We start from the raw sequence: 18,897 nt of genomic DNA on the forward strand, positions 1-18,897 counted from the left end.
TGTTACTACAGACCCACAAAAGTTGAGTAAATGAGGTTTTACATAGTACTTCCTATGGTTTTTAACTGCTGTGGGCATTTCTGGAGCAATTGTGGACTATAATTATACCAACATGGACCGATTGTCAACCGTCTCTGTGATTTGAGCGTTCTCGCTGTCAACTTTCGAATGATTTTAATGGGTCAAAACTGCTGGTGTGACAGAACTTGGAAAAAGTGCAGAAAACCCGGCAGCAACTAGTCCGTGTTGTCCACTTTTTTTTTAACAGTAGGGCTGAAACACATCTGTTTCCAGAGATTTTCAACTTTAAAGGACACAAAAGAAACACATTTAATGGCACTTCCAGGGTAGTTATCTTTAAAATCGAAGGGTGAAATTTAGCGAAACCTCTCAGTTCACTCTTATCAAATGACACATCAATGTACCAAAACAGTCAAGCACTATCCATAAAGAAAATATTTAAACATCTACGCGCTCACATGGCAGTACAATTTCTAAGTAAATTGATCAAAAGTGACAGAAAATTATTTTTTATATTTAAGAAAGATTTGTAATTCAAATAAACGCTGTTTTTTTTTTATTTCTTCTCATTCTTTAAAGAATCCTAAAAAGCAGCAAAAACTATTTTCAACATTAATGAATGATAACAAGAAATGTTTCTTGAGCACCAAATTAACATATTAGAATGATTTCTGAAGGATCATGTGACACTGAAGACTAGATTAATGATGCTGAAAGTGTAGATTTTTATTTTAAAATTTAGATCACAGAATAAATCACATTAAAAAATATATATATATTCAAATAGAAAACCGTGACTACAAAAATATATTTCACATTATTACTGTTTTTACTGTTTTCGAATCGATCTAATAAGTGCAACCTTGGTGAGCATAAGAGACTTTCAAAAACATTAATAAATCTTACAGACTCAAAACATTTGAACGATAGTGTATTTTTTTTTTTTCATTGTTTAAATTACAGCTAAATATTATGTTTTTGGGAATTAAAATGTAATAATTTTAAAGCTTTTTTTTTTACTATGATGAAATGAATATCAGTTAGTGAATGTAGTTATGATGTATGCTTTTAATTTGTAGCATACAACTAAAAATATTAACAACAGGCAAAAATCAACATTTTAAGGTGGTATACTGACAATTGATGCTTTTGAAACTAGCTACTTTTCATGTTAGCTAAGTTTTATCAACATATTTAATAGGTCTAAAAAAAAAACTAAAAAAAACATGTAATTTGTGTCTATTATTTTTATTATTTTTTTTTATAAAGTGGGACACAAAATTGTACCTGATTCATGGCAAGTAGTACCTGGTAAATTTACAGCTTAGACTACAGAAGAACATCTTTGTTTTCTTACCCAGAGCACATTTTCTCTGAAATCCCACACTACACTCACCCCATATCATAGTTAAGGGTCACAAGTGCTCATAAAAGCTGTTCCACCCATTTACTTGCCTCCATTGCCCTTTGGGCTTTCAGCCGATATTGTTCCCTGGCGTCCCGTTGTCGTTTTCTGCAGTATCACTGCTGACTCCTCTCTCAACTCTTGCCCTCGGCGCACTCTCAGCCCTCTGATTATATTCATCCGTCAACCTGACATCAATCCCATGGTAGTATGCGGCACCTGACATTAATGTCATACGTTTCCACTCACTCTGTCACGGACAGTGGACACCCAAATGGCGGTAATTGACTTTAAACGCTGCTCTCATTATTGTGTGTGTTGTAGTGCAAGAGCCGGCCCCGCTGACGGAGATGGAGCTTCGCGCTAAATGGGAGCAGGCGCTTGGTCCACATTACGATGTTATGGTAAGCAAAAACGAAGGGGAAGTAATGTTAACAGATGCTAAGTGCGGCTCTCAATTAAACATGAAGCAAACTGCAAATCAGCAAGAACCGCCGGCACTTACGCATGCTGTGATAAGAGATGTTCGATCGACCAGCTAAATCTGGCCGTAGATTGCCTCAATTGACTCCTACTGGATTTGAGTTCATGTGCTGACATACTGTTGTTTGGGTTTATTTACCATAAAGGGAGTGTGTTGACCGCAACAGGTCACCACTATGGAGTTGTTTTGGTTTGGTTTTAGGATATTTTTGTGTTTTGTTTTGAGTTTTTAATTTTTTTTTTTTTTTTTATGTTAATATATATTTGTTATACTAATGTTTTATATGCATTCTATTTTATTTTTTACAGGTTGTACAGCTTGACCCTGTCATAGAAGATGATATTGAGCTACAGAAGTACTCCAAGGTAACGTGGAAACAGCAGTCACAATTTATGATTCATTCATTTGTTCATTCAGCACTATAATAGGGCTGGGCGATCTATCAAATATTCATAATATATAGTGGAGATGGAGGCAAGTTAGTCGCACGCAATCCTTCTTTGTCTCATGACTTGCAAGCATGAGAGCATTACGATATTAGATGGGTTTTTTTTTTAGCTCCTTACAAGTTAGTTCAATTCATTTCCATTGATCAATTTGTTTCAATGGATTTGTTCATAACCCTGAACTATTTGTATGCATGATCACACAAAAGGTCTGTTGAAGTTCTCACCTTGCTTTTAATATTTTATGTTTTAGTAAAAATATACGTAGGTAAATTAAGCTATACAGCCATGGCTGTTTGGTTGTAATGATGATTCCTTTTAAAGGGTTAGTTCACCCAAAAATGAAAATTCTGTCATTAATTACTCACCCTCATGTCGTTCCAAACCCGTAAGACGTTCATTCATCTTCGGAACACAAATGAAGATGTTTTTGATGAAATCTGAGAGCTTTCTGTCCCTCCATTGACAGCAACGTCATTGCAACTTTCAAGGCCCAGAAAGATAGTAAAAACATTGTTAAAATAGTCCATGTAACTACAGTAGTTCAACCTTAATATTATGAAGCAACGAGAATACTTTTTGTGAGCAAAAACCCCCCAAAATAACGACTTTATTCAACAGTCTCTTCTCTTCCATGTCATTCTCCTACGCTGTTGACGTAGTGTAAACGCAGCGCTTCTGGGTTCTACGTCATAACGTCGGCTCACTATTGGCCAGCATCACACACATCACACACATGACCAGCGTCGGCCAATAATGAGCCTACTTTCTGACGTAGAACCCAGAAGCGCTGCACTGTTTACACTACGTCAACAGCGTGAGAGAATGACATGGAAGAGAAGAGATTGTTGAATAAAGTCGTTATTTTAGGGGGGTTTTGCACACAAAAAGTATTCTCATCGCTTCATAACATTAAGTCACATGGACTATTTTAACGATGTTTTTACCACCTCTCTGGGCCTTAAAAGTTGCAATGACGTAGCTGTCAATGGAGGGACAGAAAGCTCTCAGATTTCATCAAAAATATCTTCACTTGTGTTCCAAAGATGAACAAAGGTCTTACGGGTCTGGAACGACATGAGGGTGAGTAATTGACAGAATTTTCATTTTTGGGGGAACTAACCCTTTAATGGAGAAAAATGACCTTTTTGAAAACGGAAATATCAAGATATATATTTAATCTACACCACACTCCGTAGTTACCCGCAACGTTTGCATAATTGTGAAATTATGTTTCTACAGCTTCTCCCAATACACACAATGCGCTTGGGCGTGGAACTAGACTCTTTTGATGGACACCACTACATTTCTACAGTGGCTCCTGAGGGCCCTGTGGCAAAACATGGGCTACTTCGACCAGAGGATGAACTTCTGGAGGTAAAGTAATATTAAAGCGCATTACCCAGCATCTACACTGGTGACGTGGGTCCTCCCTGCACCCTCTCTGTTTGGCATTTTGGTTAGGTGGGCTCCCAGTGTTTGGCCAGCCTGCAGTTTTGCTTTTGGCTTGCTTTGGTGAGCCTCTTCTCAGTTGCCTTAATAACACTGACCTTTGCATCCTGCCAGCACCAAGCCTCCAGGAAGGCTTGCTGCTGCTGCTGCTGCTGCTGGCTCATAGATGTTCTGGCAGGAGGGCTCCTGAGTCTGACCGAGGCCATCTGCATGACTGTCCCCTGCCCTAACCTCCCCACTAGCCTTGCTTCCTGCCCCCTTCCCTCTAAACTTACCCCTCCCACCTGGTCTGGTGGCCGAAGGCCGGATGGATGGTTAAAGTAGGGGAGATTTGCAGGGCTGCAGGGGAAGTGGCTTATAAGATGTGGCGTACCTCAAGGCTCCGTCCTGGGGCTAATGCATTTGTTGAGGAACTTTTTATGAAAATCCCATATTTTAGTGTAACCAGTATCCTAATATTTTTTTCTTGGTCTTGCTAGATGCTTGCAAGCCCAATGGTGCAGCAATGGTGTTGCTGTGGTGTGTGTGGTGTGGTGTGTGTATGTGTGTAAGGGAAAGCATGTGTGGAGCCTATGGCTTCCCCCTGGTTTGGGCAGATGGCACAGTGCCGCCCCCACTCGCCATAGCAGCTCCAGGCTTGCCCACTCCATGAAATGCCAATCAAAGATGACCAGTGGATGTCACAGAGACTATTTTTGTATTAACTTTGTCACACAAAAAAAGTTTGTTTATAAATTACCATATTTTTTGTACCCCTACTGACTGATCTGGGAAACCGTGCAGTGTTACATATTCTTCATGTTTGTAAGTGAATTTTCTCCCAATAAAATGTGTATTGTATTTGCAGGTGAATGGCGTGCAGTTGTATGGGAAGTCTAGGCGAGAGGCTGTTGCGTTCCTCAGAGAAGTTCCTCCTCCCTTTACTTTGGTCTGCTGTAGACGTCTCGCTGAAGAGGGCAGCGAATACCAACCTGAATCTGAAGAGTGGCACTCATCCAGCCCCTCAGCCAGCCTACAGGAGCAGGTAACAGAAAAATACATGCACAGGGTCCAAAATTAACACTCAACAACTGCCAAATATGAGTAAAAACTGACTTTGGGAAGTTACTCTGAATTTTGCCAATACTTTAAAAAGAACTGCAAAATAATATATGCTTGCTCATTTTGTATTAATTTTACAGATTGAGAATAACCTCTCCATGTTGGCCAAAGATACAAGTCTACGCAACAGCATAAGGGAAGAGTTACAGGTTTGTCCATATCCTCTAATAAAACACTACTACTCTATTTTAGCTCAGTAGTTCTCTATTATTTTTACATCAGGATCTAGATTTTACATTGGATATCATGTGGCACCAAAATTGTTTATCATACAAAAATTTACATCAAACTAGGTTAAAAATGTAATAAAATAAATTGTGTTATATAATTAATGATATTTATTATTTTTATCTCCGTAAGCTCAATTACAATATGAAAATATTTGTAACATGATCAACTTGTTTTTTATAGTTTGCTTGATTTGAGCATTTGATTGATTAATTGATCTCATCAGAACAGACCTGCAACCCATTTTTGGGTCATGACCCACCAATTGAGAACCCCTACTAGCTCAACATGATTTGTGCTTTTCTTTTCAGGACCGTCAGGCATTTGCAATGGAGCAAGAGGTTGACGATGAAGGAGAGCCTCCAGAGTCAAGCGGCCCTGAGAGAGAGCAGATGGATGAGGAGAAGGATGATGAAGAAAAAGAAGAAGAGGAGGAGGATGAAGGGGAAATGGCTCTATGGTCTCCGAATGTGCAGGTGCTAGAACTAGAGAAAGGAGAGCGAGGTCTTGGCTTCAGCATACTAGACTATCAGGTGGGGAATTACCTCATTTCTTTTTCATCCCCCCCCATATATTTATCATTAAATATCTTTCAGTCTTGTTTTATTTTAACTGCATGTACTAGGAATCGACACGGTTACCATGCACTGTAAAGTCGGCAAGACTAATCACAATTCAGTATGCAAACAGATATAAGAAAGAGGTTCAATCACAACTCAATTTACAAATATTATGATAATGTCTTTATGATCCGTTACATTTTAAATGTTGAACAAACATATTGATAGAATGTAACGGATCATGAAGAATTAAGTAAAAGGGAGATTTTACAAATCCAACTCCAGTAAAATTTGCAAAAAAACAACAACAAAAATGGATAACATATTAAAGCTGAAAATATCTTAGAAACCTCTTGATTGCTTGGAAACCTTATGTTAAGTAGTTCAGAGTAAATTAATGGCAGAAGTTTTATACGTCTGCAGTTTACAAAACACCCTGACCATAATGTTTAATGAATACTGCCGCCTTGCGAAAACTGTAATAAATAATAAATATCAGACCATAAAATGTTACATTTTGTTCAAACCATTGATCCATATTTTCTGTAAATAAGTAAAGAAAAAATCAGCTTTCCTTTAAGCAGGAGGAAAAAGGGGGCCGGACTCAATGAATCCCCCTTGACTTTACTAAAGTGCGATCACAGGAAACTTGCATTGATGTCACAAGTCTTTGGACACTGAACAAAAGAAAGCAGTGGAACCTTTCTGACTAGGGCCGCTGTTTATCTGGCCTCGTGCCAACCGTCAAACCCTTTGCTCTGCTCACTTAGTACGTAAAGCTGCTTTCCTCCTTCCTTCATTAGCCCTCTAATCAGGGTTAGTACATAACTGCACGTTGATCCTGAATCAGAAGTGATCATGTAATGAGGCCACTTAGAATGCAGAACCTCTCCCGCAGATCTGCTCTCCACCGCTCCTGTGGGACGCCTCGTGTTTTATATTATCCAGCCATGGGTTCCGATTGATTTCATGCAGGGAAATGGTATTGGCAGGAGAAAAGCATGCCCATTCTTTTGCAACTTCATCAGGACTATAATAAATGGCTGCCGCATCATGGCGAAAGTGAACGGGGATTATGTTTTAATGGTAAGGTATGCTTCTTTCCTCGTCAGAGGCTGCCGTGAATGATGGGGGCCGTGGCGACATGGACAGAATTACATTGCTGCTTAATGGCGATAACCTGAGCACTGATCCCTTAAATTCTTCCTTTCTCTTCATCTCTCTGGTAAATGAAGGAATGAAGATGGAGGAGGGAGGAGGGAACTTGGGACAGTGTCCATAGGCTCTGAGCTAAAAAAAAAAAAAAATGTTTTGCTGACTCAAATCCTTTGTTTTATTTTTTATTGCTATAACGAGATTGTATGAGGCTACGCAGGGTTTTTTGTTTGTTTGTTTTTGCAGCATGAACAAGTACAAACGAATTGCATCGATACCGCGTCGATGGTCTGAATTTGAGATGATCTCATCCCCACCAAGGCGAGAAGAGAAGAAATTCACAGTCCCGCAACTTGGATCATAGATCATTGTCATGAAGAGGCTGAAGTACTAAAGCTTACTTTGCAGATCTTCTGGAGGAGTTGCTGGTGCACCCTGGGGTTTATTGGAAGCCATATTGACCTGTGCAGCTTCCCCTCGGTCGAACTCACCGTCTTCGTGCTCTGCACCAGCTGAGCCCCCTCCACCTAGCCCCGTATGTTTGCTTATCTGCACCGAAACGAACGCTTTTCAACCCGAGGGCCTCATGCATGATGGGTGGGAATTGATTCAGAGGAGGAGGGGGTGTAGGCACTTGCAGAGTTGTGAAAGAAGTGTTAAAATGTCCATAAATGTATGAGCTGTAAGGAATTGCCAGAAATACTAAAGTGCAACTCCCACAATGCATTGGTGGGTATGGTCTTCTACGGTCTTCTAATGGAGGAAGAATCTCTCAACCTTTCGTCTTGAGTTCTTTTCTCTTTCCCGCGGCAGACGAGCCAGGGCCTCTCCAGTCTGCAAAGGGGGAAATTGATTTTGCCGCTCTCTCCAGTAAGAGGGCTAAGTTGATAAGGCCGCGTCGAGACCTGCAGACATGCTTGGAGCCTTCGAGAACCTTCAGTCTCCCCCTCTTTCTACCGCCTTCTTTCTACTCTTCTCATCTCAACCGCTAATATTACCCTCAAAGCAAGGAGACCTTGTAACCACAGCTAGATTGATGGGAGCCCACGGTCACACTGACAGCTGGAAACCAGGGAGTTTTTCTTCCCTAAATGACACCCCTGACTGCGTGAGTGACGTGAAGTGGCGACGACAAAACCATTTGGAGTCATGGCTCGGTTTTTTGCTCTGACAAGAAGGGGATCTCGAAGTAAGAAGCACTGCATGGCAACATGAGAAGGACCCCCTTGGTCGTCCTAGCCATCCTGGTAATGGAGATTAATGAAGGTCATCTTGATCTGAAGAGTCTTGAAAGTCAACTGATCTGAAGAATTGAGCTGTGACGGTTTTGTTTTAAGCGGGATTATAACATGGCCATTTAAAAGTCATTACTAAAAGTTCTGACTAACAATTGAATTTGTGTATGAAGTCATGGTGCTGCCAGGCTGAACGGAAGTATGATTGAGCAGCTCTTCTGCAAATGGTTCAGGGTAGATAAAGCTTATGTTAAGCTAAATGTAGATTAACATAACCCTCTGTTTGGGTAACTTGTCGGCCCTACACCAGCTTCAAAAAGGAAAATGTCTCTGTTCACAAAAATAATAAACTTGTAGTGTAAAATAAGAGCATGAAGAACATGCAGAATTTGAGCTGCAATATGTTCTCAGAAGGGTCTTGCGTCTGCAAATGCCATTTTGCAAGTGGGCTGTAAACTCTCTCTGTGCAAAACAAGTTTATTTGTTACGTAGGTTGTGAATGCTTGGCTCCAATAATTCATGCTGTCCAAGGAGAAGAGATCTGAGAGAATGCATTTTTGAATCATTTTCGATGGTTCAAAGAGCCTAACCTGCACATCAATACAGCATTTAGTCTCATCCAGTGAATGTTTTAAAGGAGAGTCATAAATCATCCCGGTGTGGTATTATTTATTTATCGTTGTTTATTTATTCTGTGGCCCGAAGCTGCAGAAACTGACCAAGGGCTATTTTATTATCCTCGCAGGAAAATAAGCTACCAAATCGACTGTAGACACCATCCTAAATGTTAATATGTTGAAGAAGAATATGCATTATGATTTTCAGCCATGAAAAATTTATGTAACATCATGTTGTTTCTCAACGGTGTCCTCCAATATTAGGATCCGATTTGTAGCAGATCCAAGGGAGCTTTGTTTGGATTTACTGCCATTGTCATTTCTGCACCGTCTATGCCACCTGTTCCTAAGTCAAACAGCTGCCCACAGCTGTAAGTTTTATAATAAACAACGGCTGATGCATTGTTCCTCCTCATTGTGTGACTCTTTTTACATGACTAGCGTCAAGACTTCAATGCACCTCGCAATACTAACGTCATAGCTAGTAGCGAGAAAACGGTAAGTGAACAAATGCCAAAACAAATAAAGTGGGTAACATTTTGCCATGCATTTCTTTTTCCTTTGAATGTCATGGTATATTTTGAATCGGAACAGCAAAAAGTTTAAATTGTCTGAACTTGGAGCCTCATGTTACAGTGTTTGACTTTTGTTTGCCATGCAACCTCAGGTAATGCTGTAGCTTAACTCTTCACTTTGTAGAATTATTTGCATTGGAAAACATTGATGTCATTTTTGACACAAGTTTTTTTTTTTTTTTTTTTTTTTTTACAAAAGCAACATGAAGCGAGGCAAACATACTTAAGCAGACTATTCTAGTGGGTTATTTTCGAGGAATTGATGTGATTGTGCAATTTGCTTGTCCGTGGAAGTGGCATCCTTTCTCCTCTCAAAGCAACTATGGTCAGAACAACCAAAAAAAAGATTAAAAGAGAAAAAGCAAGAGACCGACGTCCTGGAGTTCCTGGTATTCTGTTCAGCAAGATTGAAGGTGAGTCAGAGCGCAAGAGCGAAAACAGATGACTTGGCCTGCCGTTGATTCCTGCAAAACAGCAGATTTACTGTCCGCCTGACACCACTCTGAAGAATTTCAACCCGTTCGACAAGCAGGGCCAGCAAAGGGAACGCTTGGAGGAGACGGTAGTAAACCTAAGCCAGCAAGAAATATGGGAGATCCATTCCGGGCAGCCAATGCTAATGCCCATCTGTTAGCTAGCGGAGAGTTTCGACCATTATTAAGGTTATGTAGACCACAGGAAAACATCATGATGGAACTGTTAGGGTTGCCATAAACTCGTTTAATCCAATTCTGACTGGCTATTTTTAGCTGCCGATGGTTGTGTGCAAATGTTGTAATGTGCAACACCAGCCAGGAACTTCTGGGATTTTTGTTTTCTTTGGATCTTGCGATGTTCCTCACACCTGTAGCATGGAAGACAGCTACTCTCCCAATGAGCCATGTACTGTACACCATCTAAATCATATGAACACTAGGATGGAAATGCGAATAAGAAATAGAGCAACCTAGCTCTTTCTTTCCATCTCTCATGCAAACATTCATACTGATCACCGTCTTTATTCCGTAGCAAGGTGACGTATTGTTGTATTAGGAGCCCCCTGTGCTGGCCCGTTCCTCTTGGCTTTTTTTTTTTTTTATTTATTATTTTTTTTTTTTCATATAAAAGCTGCTCTACTGACATCACTGACCATGTGGGATGAGAGCAGGGCTTGGAAAGCAAAGCATGCTTGGCTGGAACCCGGCAGCCGGACAATGCAGCCTGTGTCCTCCTAAAGCGCCAGCTGGAGTGGAACTTCAAATCCTCTCTCCAACTTTTTCCTGTCTCCCCCCCCCCCCCCATTCTTTCCCTTCTAGCAGGCCTCAGTTCCTCTAGCTCTGAAATTGCTTTTCTCTTCTCGTCTGCTTACCGTACAGCAGTGGCTCACTGGGTAATCAGGAGGCAGTAATTGCTGGGCTTGCTGACCCACTTTTTATGTTTGGGCTGGGTGAAGTTTCCTGGTTCGCAGTTTCGCTCGGGGCCTCCACTGAAGTTCATTGTTAAAAATCCTTGTCAGTAATATGTTATCTCCTTGTTCTGAGTGGTCTTTGTGACCTGAACCTGTCTTTTGTGGCCCTGTCCGAAGATGGGGTCAGCTGCAGAACAGATTCATGTTAAAATCTAAAAAATTGCAAGGATTGGGTGTTCGGCTGGTCTTTTGACATGGTTGGTCGTAAATGTTCATGGGCAGATAGATGAGATTACTAATGACTGCGCTCCCGCTTCAGTTTTTACTCTCAAATAACTACTTGTTAATCACTTTTATATTGTCATATGCCACATAAAAGCTGCCCATATGGGTCATGAAATATATTGTTGGAGACATCAAATCGGTTGAATTGCAGTTTTATGGCAGAGCTCCCCAGAGATGTGATTGATACTGTGGCACTCGGGTTGTTGGAGTGGGAAGTTGGCCTCATTTGGCCTTCCAGCAAGTTTGTCATGCTCTTTTGTAAGTAGATTTTAATGCGTGGATCCCAGAGTCATTTCTGTTATAAAGTCATTTCAAATTAGTTCAAAAGGTACTGCCTAACTTGAATGACCATGGGAATGAAGGCTGCTTGTTTGCAATATTCTATTCTCTGCTTACATTGGTTCAGTTTGAAATGTTTGTGTTAAGATTCAAATAAATGAATGAAACTTCAAAAGGCAGTCATCATGATCTGCTTTTTGATATGACTGTGGCGTATAGGTTAAATCACGGTCACTATTGCTCCACTCTGCTCATGTTTTTTCTGTTTGCTATGGTCTGCATTGCCCTCTGCAGGACCCTCTGGATGTTGCACGCTCTGTGATCGTCATCCGCTCTGTGGTTCCCGGAGGGGTAGCTGACAATCACGGTGGGCTTTTCCCGGGTGACCAGCTGGTTTTCGTCAATGACAACTATCTAGACGCATGCTCTCTGGCCCAGGCTGTAGAGGTTCTCAAATCTGCTCCACCTGGGATAGTCTACCTTGGAATCAGGAAACCCCTGGCGGTATGTAATTATGGCCCCATAATATTAACATCCAGTGCTGGAGGTGTTTATTTGGTTAAATATTTAAGATTGGTGGGTATTTCAAGTTTTACTCTGGGTTGAGGATTGAGGATCATTACAGTGTCCGTTTCCACCACAATGTGACTTTATATCTCACAATATGACTTTATTTCTTATTTTAAACATGCGCACAATTTTTTTTCTTGATGAAACCTGCCAAACAAGCTTGTTTGGCTTGTAGCTAAATAGTTAACTCCTACTAGTGGCAAAAGGCTGCATGTGATATGCCCGTTTATTTTGTATTGATTTGTTGCATTCTTTTGTTTCTATGAACTATACAGACAGAGGACAGAGGTAGTGGGCAGCAGTCCTCTTGGCCTGTTGAGGGTGCCGATGAGCAACCAGTGGCAAAGCAGGTCGTCAGCCACACTCTCCCATCTATGCCAGAGGTATTCAGAATACGCCTTTACTTCAATTATTTTGCAAGCAGTTAATAATTTTTGTTCAGCAAGGATTCATTAAATTGATTGAAAATGTCAAAGAAGATTTATATTTCAAATAAATGCTGTTTTTTTTTATCACATCATAGAAAAATTGCTGACAGTTTCCACAAAAATATTAAGAAACGGAACTGTTTGCAACATTGATAATAATAAGGAATATGATAATAATAGGAAATGTTTCTTGAACAGCAAATCAGACTGGTTTCTGAAGGATCATGTTACACTGAAGACTGGAGTAATTATGTTGAAAATTCAGCTTTGCTGAATAAATAGCATTTTAAAATATATTAAAATAGAACGGTTATTTAAAATTTTAATATTGCACATTATTACTGTTTTTACTGTATTTTTGATTTAAAAAAATGCAGCCCTGGTGACCATAAGAAACTTTTGAACCGTAGTGTAATATATATGTATATATATATATATATATATATATATATATATATATATATATATATATATATATATATATATATATATGTACTTATATAATCCTGTTTTCACATATACAATAGACCTTATAAAAATCCCAGTCTTAAATACATAGAAACTAAAAAAAAAACTTTAAAAAAACATAATCACATTTATTGTAATGCAGATTCGCCAAATATAGATTGATCTGAACAACAAAAAAATTGTGACAAAAATAATTTAAACAAAAATGCAAGTAAATTTAGTTAAGTTAGCAGAAGTTAATAAAATAAAGTTAGACTAAATGTTTTGTTTTGAAAAAAGTTTAAGACCCCTGCACTAAACATCTGTAAACAGGCTCATGTCCATCAATATGTAGGAAGGAAACCCAACTACAGTTGTGATTTAACAAAGAGAGCATGCACTGAAGCGAGAAAGAAAAAGAGGAACAAATGAGCGAGCCTCCTGAGAGGGATCTTTTTGGAGGTGATGCATGACCCCCTCTATGGGCCTTTGAAATGTACCGTATTATCCTTGAATTTTAGCAAAGATGTAATTGAGGCGGCCGAGTCAAGTGCTGCCGTAAATCTACTCAAAACGAGACTAATTGCACCATTAAGATTTTAGACTCTGCACATTTTTCATGGCAAATTGGTTCTGCTCTCCTCAAGGGTGGGGGGGGGGGACGAGTGAGAAAGGAGCTGAGTCGGCTTGTTGGAGCGTCACGGGGGAAAAGTGCGCTTTCAGCTCTTATGATCCGTAAGTGTGTGGAAGAGGGAGAGGAGGACAAGCTCCGGCACCCTGTTGCAGGAATAGAAAGAGCTGCTTTGTATGCGGCAGACAGACAGGAGGTGAGATGTCTCTACCTTACACGCCCCCTCCAACATCAGACGTTTCTGTTAGCGGATGATTTTGAGGGGAAGAATGTTAAAAGGGGTATAAAGTAGCATAGGGTTTCGTTATCAAGAGTTTCGGTATGGGGGAAATCAACTCAGAAACTGAAACCAAGTCGGATAGGTTTGGACTGAGTTTGGTAAAACTCTTGGGCCTTGTTTTGACTAAAGATGGTGTTTTTGAGCACTATTGATATTAACATTTTAGCTTGTATTTGATTGATCTGGCCTTGTGGTTCAAGATTTAGATTGGTAGATAGGTGGTTGTAGGTTTAAATCCCACAAGAATTTGTAGTAAACCTCTTGGGCCTCGTTTTGACTACAGATGACATTTTTAAGCAATGTAGATGTAAATATGAACTTTTTAAATTGTATTTGGTTGATATGGCCTTGTGGTTCAAGATTTGTTGGTTGGCAGAAGGTTGTAGGTTCAAATCCCACAAGAATTTGTAGTAAACCTCTTGGGCCTCGTTATGAATAAAGATTATGTTTTTAAGCAATATAAATATGAAAATGTTTGCTTGTATTTTATCAATTTAGCCTTGCGGTTCAAGATTTTGGTTGGTCGGAAGAAGGTTGCGAGTTCAAATCCCACAAAAATCGGTTTATAAACTATTATTAGTGTGCTGTTAAGGGATTTTTTACCCACAAATGTACCAGACTGAGTATAGTAATGTATAGTATAAAAAAACAGTATAATAAATGTTTTGACTAAAGAGTACTTTTTTTTTTTTTTTTTTTTTTTTTTTACCACTATTAATATAAATATGAACATTTTAGCTTGATGAATTGGTCACCAGAAGGTTGTTGGTTCAAATCCCACAAAAATTGGCGGTGAAAGCCATAGTTCAGCCAAAAATCAAATCAAATCAAATCCAACACAAAAGTAGATATTTAGCAGAATATTTACACTGCTCTTTTTCTGTCTAATAATGCTCGAAAAATACACCATAAAAGTGGTTGATACAACTCTCTTTATGTTTTCTCAGCTTTGTGTGAAAGATGATGGAAATTTAAATTGAAAAGTCATGTTCTTTGTGTGTAGGACTTTGGAAATGACTCTGTCTTATCTGACGACCTGGACGAGGAGCCGGAGCTAATCCTTGACGCCGAGCCCCGCTATGCCTCTCCCCTCACCACTGTTGACCTCCTGTCCGGCCTGGAGCGAGAGATGGCTGTGGATGAAGATGATGAAGAGCAGGAGATGGACACCATGAAGGATCAAGGGAGCTCTAGTCTGCCTTCATACCTCAGCGAGAAGACTCGTTCCTGGGAAAAACCAGCGACATCCAGCCTCTACCAGTTCGATGCTCAAGCTGATTTGCAAGAACAGGTGATGCATAATGATACTCCGATGCCAAAGATGATTTTATAGGTTTTAAAGCCATACAAAGTGTCCAAATACCTTTTGGCTTACATTTTCATAACTGTAACTGTGGGGGCTGAAATGACCTTGACTACTTCTAGACTTTCATTAGATTCATCCATAGCTGTCATCAAGTTCACATCATTAGATTTTTTCTTTCTTTTATTTTTATGTAAGATCAAATCCCACAAGAATACATGATTGAAACTCTTGTGTTGTTGCTGCCACAGTTCCCTGAGGTGAACGATGATCTTTGCACAAGCTTTGAGAAGATTCAGCTGCAGCTCTCACAAATTCCTCTCAGTGAGTGTTTGTCTTTAAAACAAGGTTTATTTAAATAAGTACAGTTCAGTTCAATACAGTTTGATATTTAAACGTCTGTTCTCAGGTCAGCCTGCGTCATGGTTGGAGTCAGCGGACAGCGAGGCAGACTCTGACTCCAGAAACGAAGGCTCAGAACTTACCTTGACCGACACTGACACTGAGTGAGTCTCCAGCTGTAATAAATACACACCCAACTATATCCATCACTAACAGAACTAACTTCTGTTTACAAACAAAACATTACCATGTTGTCATCGGTTTATTTTTGAGAGTACAGATGCAGATAGCAGGTAATAACATTTTAAACTCTCTACTAGCAAATACACTAATACACACCTTAAAGTTCTTAAATATATTTTTTTATTGTACCTGTGTTCATAAAGGTTGATGCCTTGTGAGGAATTGTAATTACCATGTTTTCTAATAGATCCATAACGCCACCTGCTGGACAAATGTGCTGCTTAAATTCATAGGACAGTTATAAAACTACATTTTTATATATGTAAAAACAAGATACTCAAATTAAACCGTTTGTGTGGTGGTAATCAGAAATGAGAGATTTATGCTTTTTGATATTTTACAAGTATTAGAAAATGATCATGTTTATCTTAGATTATCACAATGATTTTTTATAATTGAGCTACCACTGCGCTATAACCCAGGTGTGGTAGAGAAATTAAAGAAAAGTGAGAAACGGATGTAAAATGCCGTTTGGAGCTGAACAATGAATGGTGTCAAATTGGTGTGAAACGCAGCTGAGACTTGGGCAGCTGTTAATGGTGTGTGTGTGTGTGTGTGTGTGTGTGTGAGAGAGAGAGAGAATGCCTTTTGGTTTGTACACATACAACACGTTTTTGGAAAATGAATAGCCAATTAAATGTTGTATTTACTATGCACACAGTATTGATGTTTAGACTGTAAAAAAGATTACATTTAAAAGATAAAAATGTCAAATTCAGAATGTCAAATGTCAGAACATCATTAATTATAGCTAAAAATAATAATAATTTTATACTATCATTATTGTTGTGTTTGTAAACCACATTACTGTCCTATATATTATTTATATAATAGATAATAATTTGAGTTTTCATTATTGCACATTCTAGCTTTGTTTACAGTATGTAGCTCAGTTGACCTTAATAGAGACAGGAAGTGATGCGTTTTTTGTATCGGAGATTTTAAGTCAAACAAGCCTGTAGGATGACTGAATTATTTTTGTTATTAATCCAATTCAAATTATACTTTATGCTTTCCTGCTATTACACTGACATTTATTTGTTGAATTCATGCTGTTTGATCAGGTGAAATATTTCAAAAATATGATTTTTTAAAATTATTTTCTTGCTTTTGAAATATTACATCTTTTTTGTGAACTGTCAAGACAGATCTGAGATGAGTAAAGTCGGAATCTTACTTAAATGTTACATGAACCTGATGAGTTTAATTCAGTCTATTATGACTCTGTGACTGTTATGCATCTATAACTTTCTCTCTTGCTCGGCAGATCTGCGCAGCGGACTTCCTCTCGCAGCAGGAAGAGAAGAAACCAGGGCGCTGCCGGTCCAATCAGAGGAGGCCACAGGTAGCTTTTCGGCATTACTGATCACTCATTGAGAATTTGATAGTAATATAAAAATGTTTGTTATTATTATAACTGTACATTTATATGTATTGTGCGCAGTGATCTGCCAGAAAGAGAGGAGGGAGAAGGTGAGGAGACGCCTGCGTTCAGTCACTGGGGTCCCCCACGCAGGTAAAACACACTTAAAACACTGAAGTTGTGTGTGGTTCAACAGATTCTAATAGAAAGGTGGAAGTAACAAAAATGTAAACGATGGAAATGAAGTGTCTATGAAAAAGTATTGACTTAGACATCTTCCTAAAATAAAACGAATTTGTATATTTATAATACATTTAAAGTTAATGAATAAAAAGTATAAATATTTTAATACTATATAAAATGTATTATTTGATATCTGACATACATAAAGATCAAAGTAACAAACATTATTTTATAGTTTCTTCTATTCTATATACACATATAGAGAGAGAGAGATAAGAAAATATTATTATTATTATTATTAGACAGAGACAGGAAGTGATGATTTATTGTTTTTGTATCAGAGGTAAAAAATCGGATAAGCCTCATTAATAAGTATATTATATTATTTTATTTTATACTATAGTATATCATTAAATGTATACCCTACCAGTCAAAAGTGTTCAAAAGTAAAGACATTTATAATTTTACAAACAATTTATATTCAAATTGATGCTGTTCTTTGATGAATAAAACGTTTTATTCGTCAAAAGATCCTGAAAAAATGGTTCCACAGCAAAACTGTTTTCACCATTGATAATAATTAGAAATGTTTCTTGAGCATTAAATCCAGATATTAGAAGGATCACTGAAGTAATGACGCTTTGCATCACAGGAATAAATTACAATTTAAAATATATTCAAATTGACAACAGTTCTTTTAAATTGTAAAAATATTTCACACTATTACTGTCTTTACTGAATTTTGGATCAAATAAATGCAGCCTTGGTGAGCAGAAGAGACTTCTTTCAAAAACGGTTGTTTTTTGGGGTCCAGAGTGGAGGTGTGGCTAGAGACGCAGGAGTCTCTGGGTATCAGCATAGTGGGCGGACGCACCGTTATAAAGAGGCTGAAGAACGGAGAGGAGCTGAAGGGCATTTTCATTAAACAGGTGCTGCCAGAAAGCCCAGCTGGACGCACGGGTGCCCTTAAAACAGGAGACAAGATCTTACAGGTCTGAGAGACACACACACATACATGTTCAGACGCATTGCTCTTAATACAGCTGTTGCTTATTAGTACACAACTACGCCCATTAATATTCTGCTCTTTTCTGCTTCCTAACCGTTTTAAAGGGGCCATATTCTTTGTTTTGTAGCAATTTATATATCCCTGAATGAATATTTATGATCCCTTTTAAAGATTTCCTGCACCAAAATTGGCTGTATTTGAGTTTTTCTTTTCTGTTTTTGCTACTGTACCTTTAAGACAATTTGTAAATGACCTCTTTTATTATTGGCTAACGTCTTATCATATCAAAACGACTGGCTTAATTCGCTGTCTTTCAGTTTTCAGCAACTTGACACTCCAAGATGAACACATGTTGAGATGTAAATGTGGGCGGGCTTATGTTAATGTGCACATGGTTCTGACATCGTAACCTGTTTTTTGCTAAATAATCCTGTTTTCAAATGCATGTCCCCTTTAAATCCTCTCTTATCTCTCTCTCTCTCCTCCCTCTGTCCTTTGTCCTTCCGTCATCCTGTGTGATAAATAGGTTTCTGGAGTGGATTTGCAGAACGCCAGCCATGAGGAGGCAGTACAGGCTATCAAAGCGGCGTCCACTCCCGTAGTCTTCGTCGTGCAGAGCCTGTGCTCCACTCCACGGGTAAACCTGCCATTTCATTTAAAATGCCATCATCTTCTCCTGCCACTGTGCACCTCAGATATGACCTCCCCTGTTCATGCCTGAGTGCTCTCACTTTTGAAAATTCATTTCTAGTTCAACAATAATAATTCCACTCAGTCGCTACTGAAGGCACTGGTAAATGACGCCGCACTCTTGGGCCACTTCCTGCCGCAGCTCGACTGTTAAAGGTCTTTCGATTGCTTTTAGTCC

At 38.9% G+C, this 18,897-nt stretch overlaps 1 protein-coding gene across 1 annotated transcript in view; it reads left to right on the top strand.

The window, feature by feature from the left end:
- Positions 1 to 18,897, top strand: part of patj (PATJ crumbs cell polarity complex component) — a 133,404-nt gene that overhangs the window by 33,163 nt on the left and 81,344 nt on the right. Inside the window, exons 14-28 of the mRNA XM_056256551.1 lie at positions 1,751 to 1,830; positions 2,219 to 2,275; positions 3,599 to 3,733; positions 4,656 to 4,832; positions 4,990 to 5,058; positions 5,449 to 5,670; positions 11,525 to 11,734; positions 12,076 to 12,183; positions 14,590 to 14,877; positions 15,141 to 15,213; positions 15,299 to 15,395; positions 16,742 to 16,819; positions 16,919 to 16,990; positions 17,835 to 18,012; positions 18,556 to 18,666. Coding sequence (XP_056112526.1) covers positions 1,751 to 1,830; positions 2,219 to 2,275; positions 3,599 to 3,733; positions 4,656 to 4,832; positions 4,990 to 5,058; positions 5,449 to 5,670; positions 11,525 to 11,734; positions 12,076 to 12,183; positions 14,590 to 14,877; positions 15,141 to 15,213; positions 15,299 to 15,395; positions 16,742 to 16,819; positions 16,919 to 16,990; positions 17,835 to 18,012; positions 18,556 to 18,666 — 1,955 coding nt within the window. The remainder of the gene's footprint in view (positions 1 to 1,750; positions 1,831 to 2,218; positions 2,276 to 3,598; positions 3,734 to 4,655; positions 4,833 to 4,989; positions 5,059 to 5,448; positions 5,671 to 11,524; positions 11,735 to 12,075; positions 12,184 to 14,589; positions 14,878 to 15,140; positions 15,214 to 15,298; positions 15,396 to 16,741; positions 16,820 to 16,918; positions 16,991 to 17,834; positions 18,013 to 18,555; positions 18,667 to 18,897) is intronic.

The sequence above is a fragment of the Rhinichthys klamathensis genome, unplaced genomic scaffold, assembly GCF_029890125.1.
Source record: "Rhinichthys klamathensis goyatoka isolate OS25496 unplaced genomic scaffold, OSU_Roscu_1.1 h1tg000127l_1, whole genome shotgun sequence".
Taxonomy (NCBI): domain Eukaryota; kingdom Metazoa; phylum Chordata; class Actinopteri; order Cypriniformes; family Leuciscidae; genus Rhinichthys; species Rhinichthys klamathensis.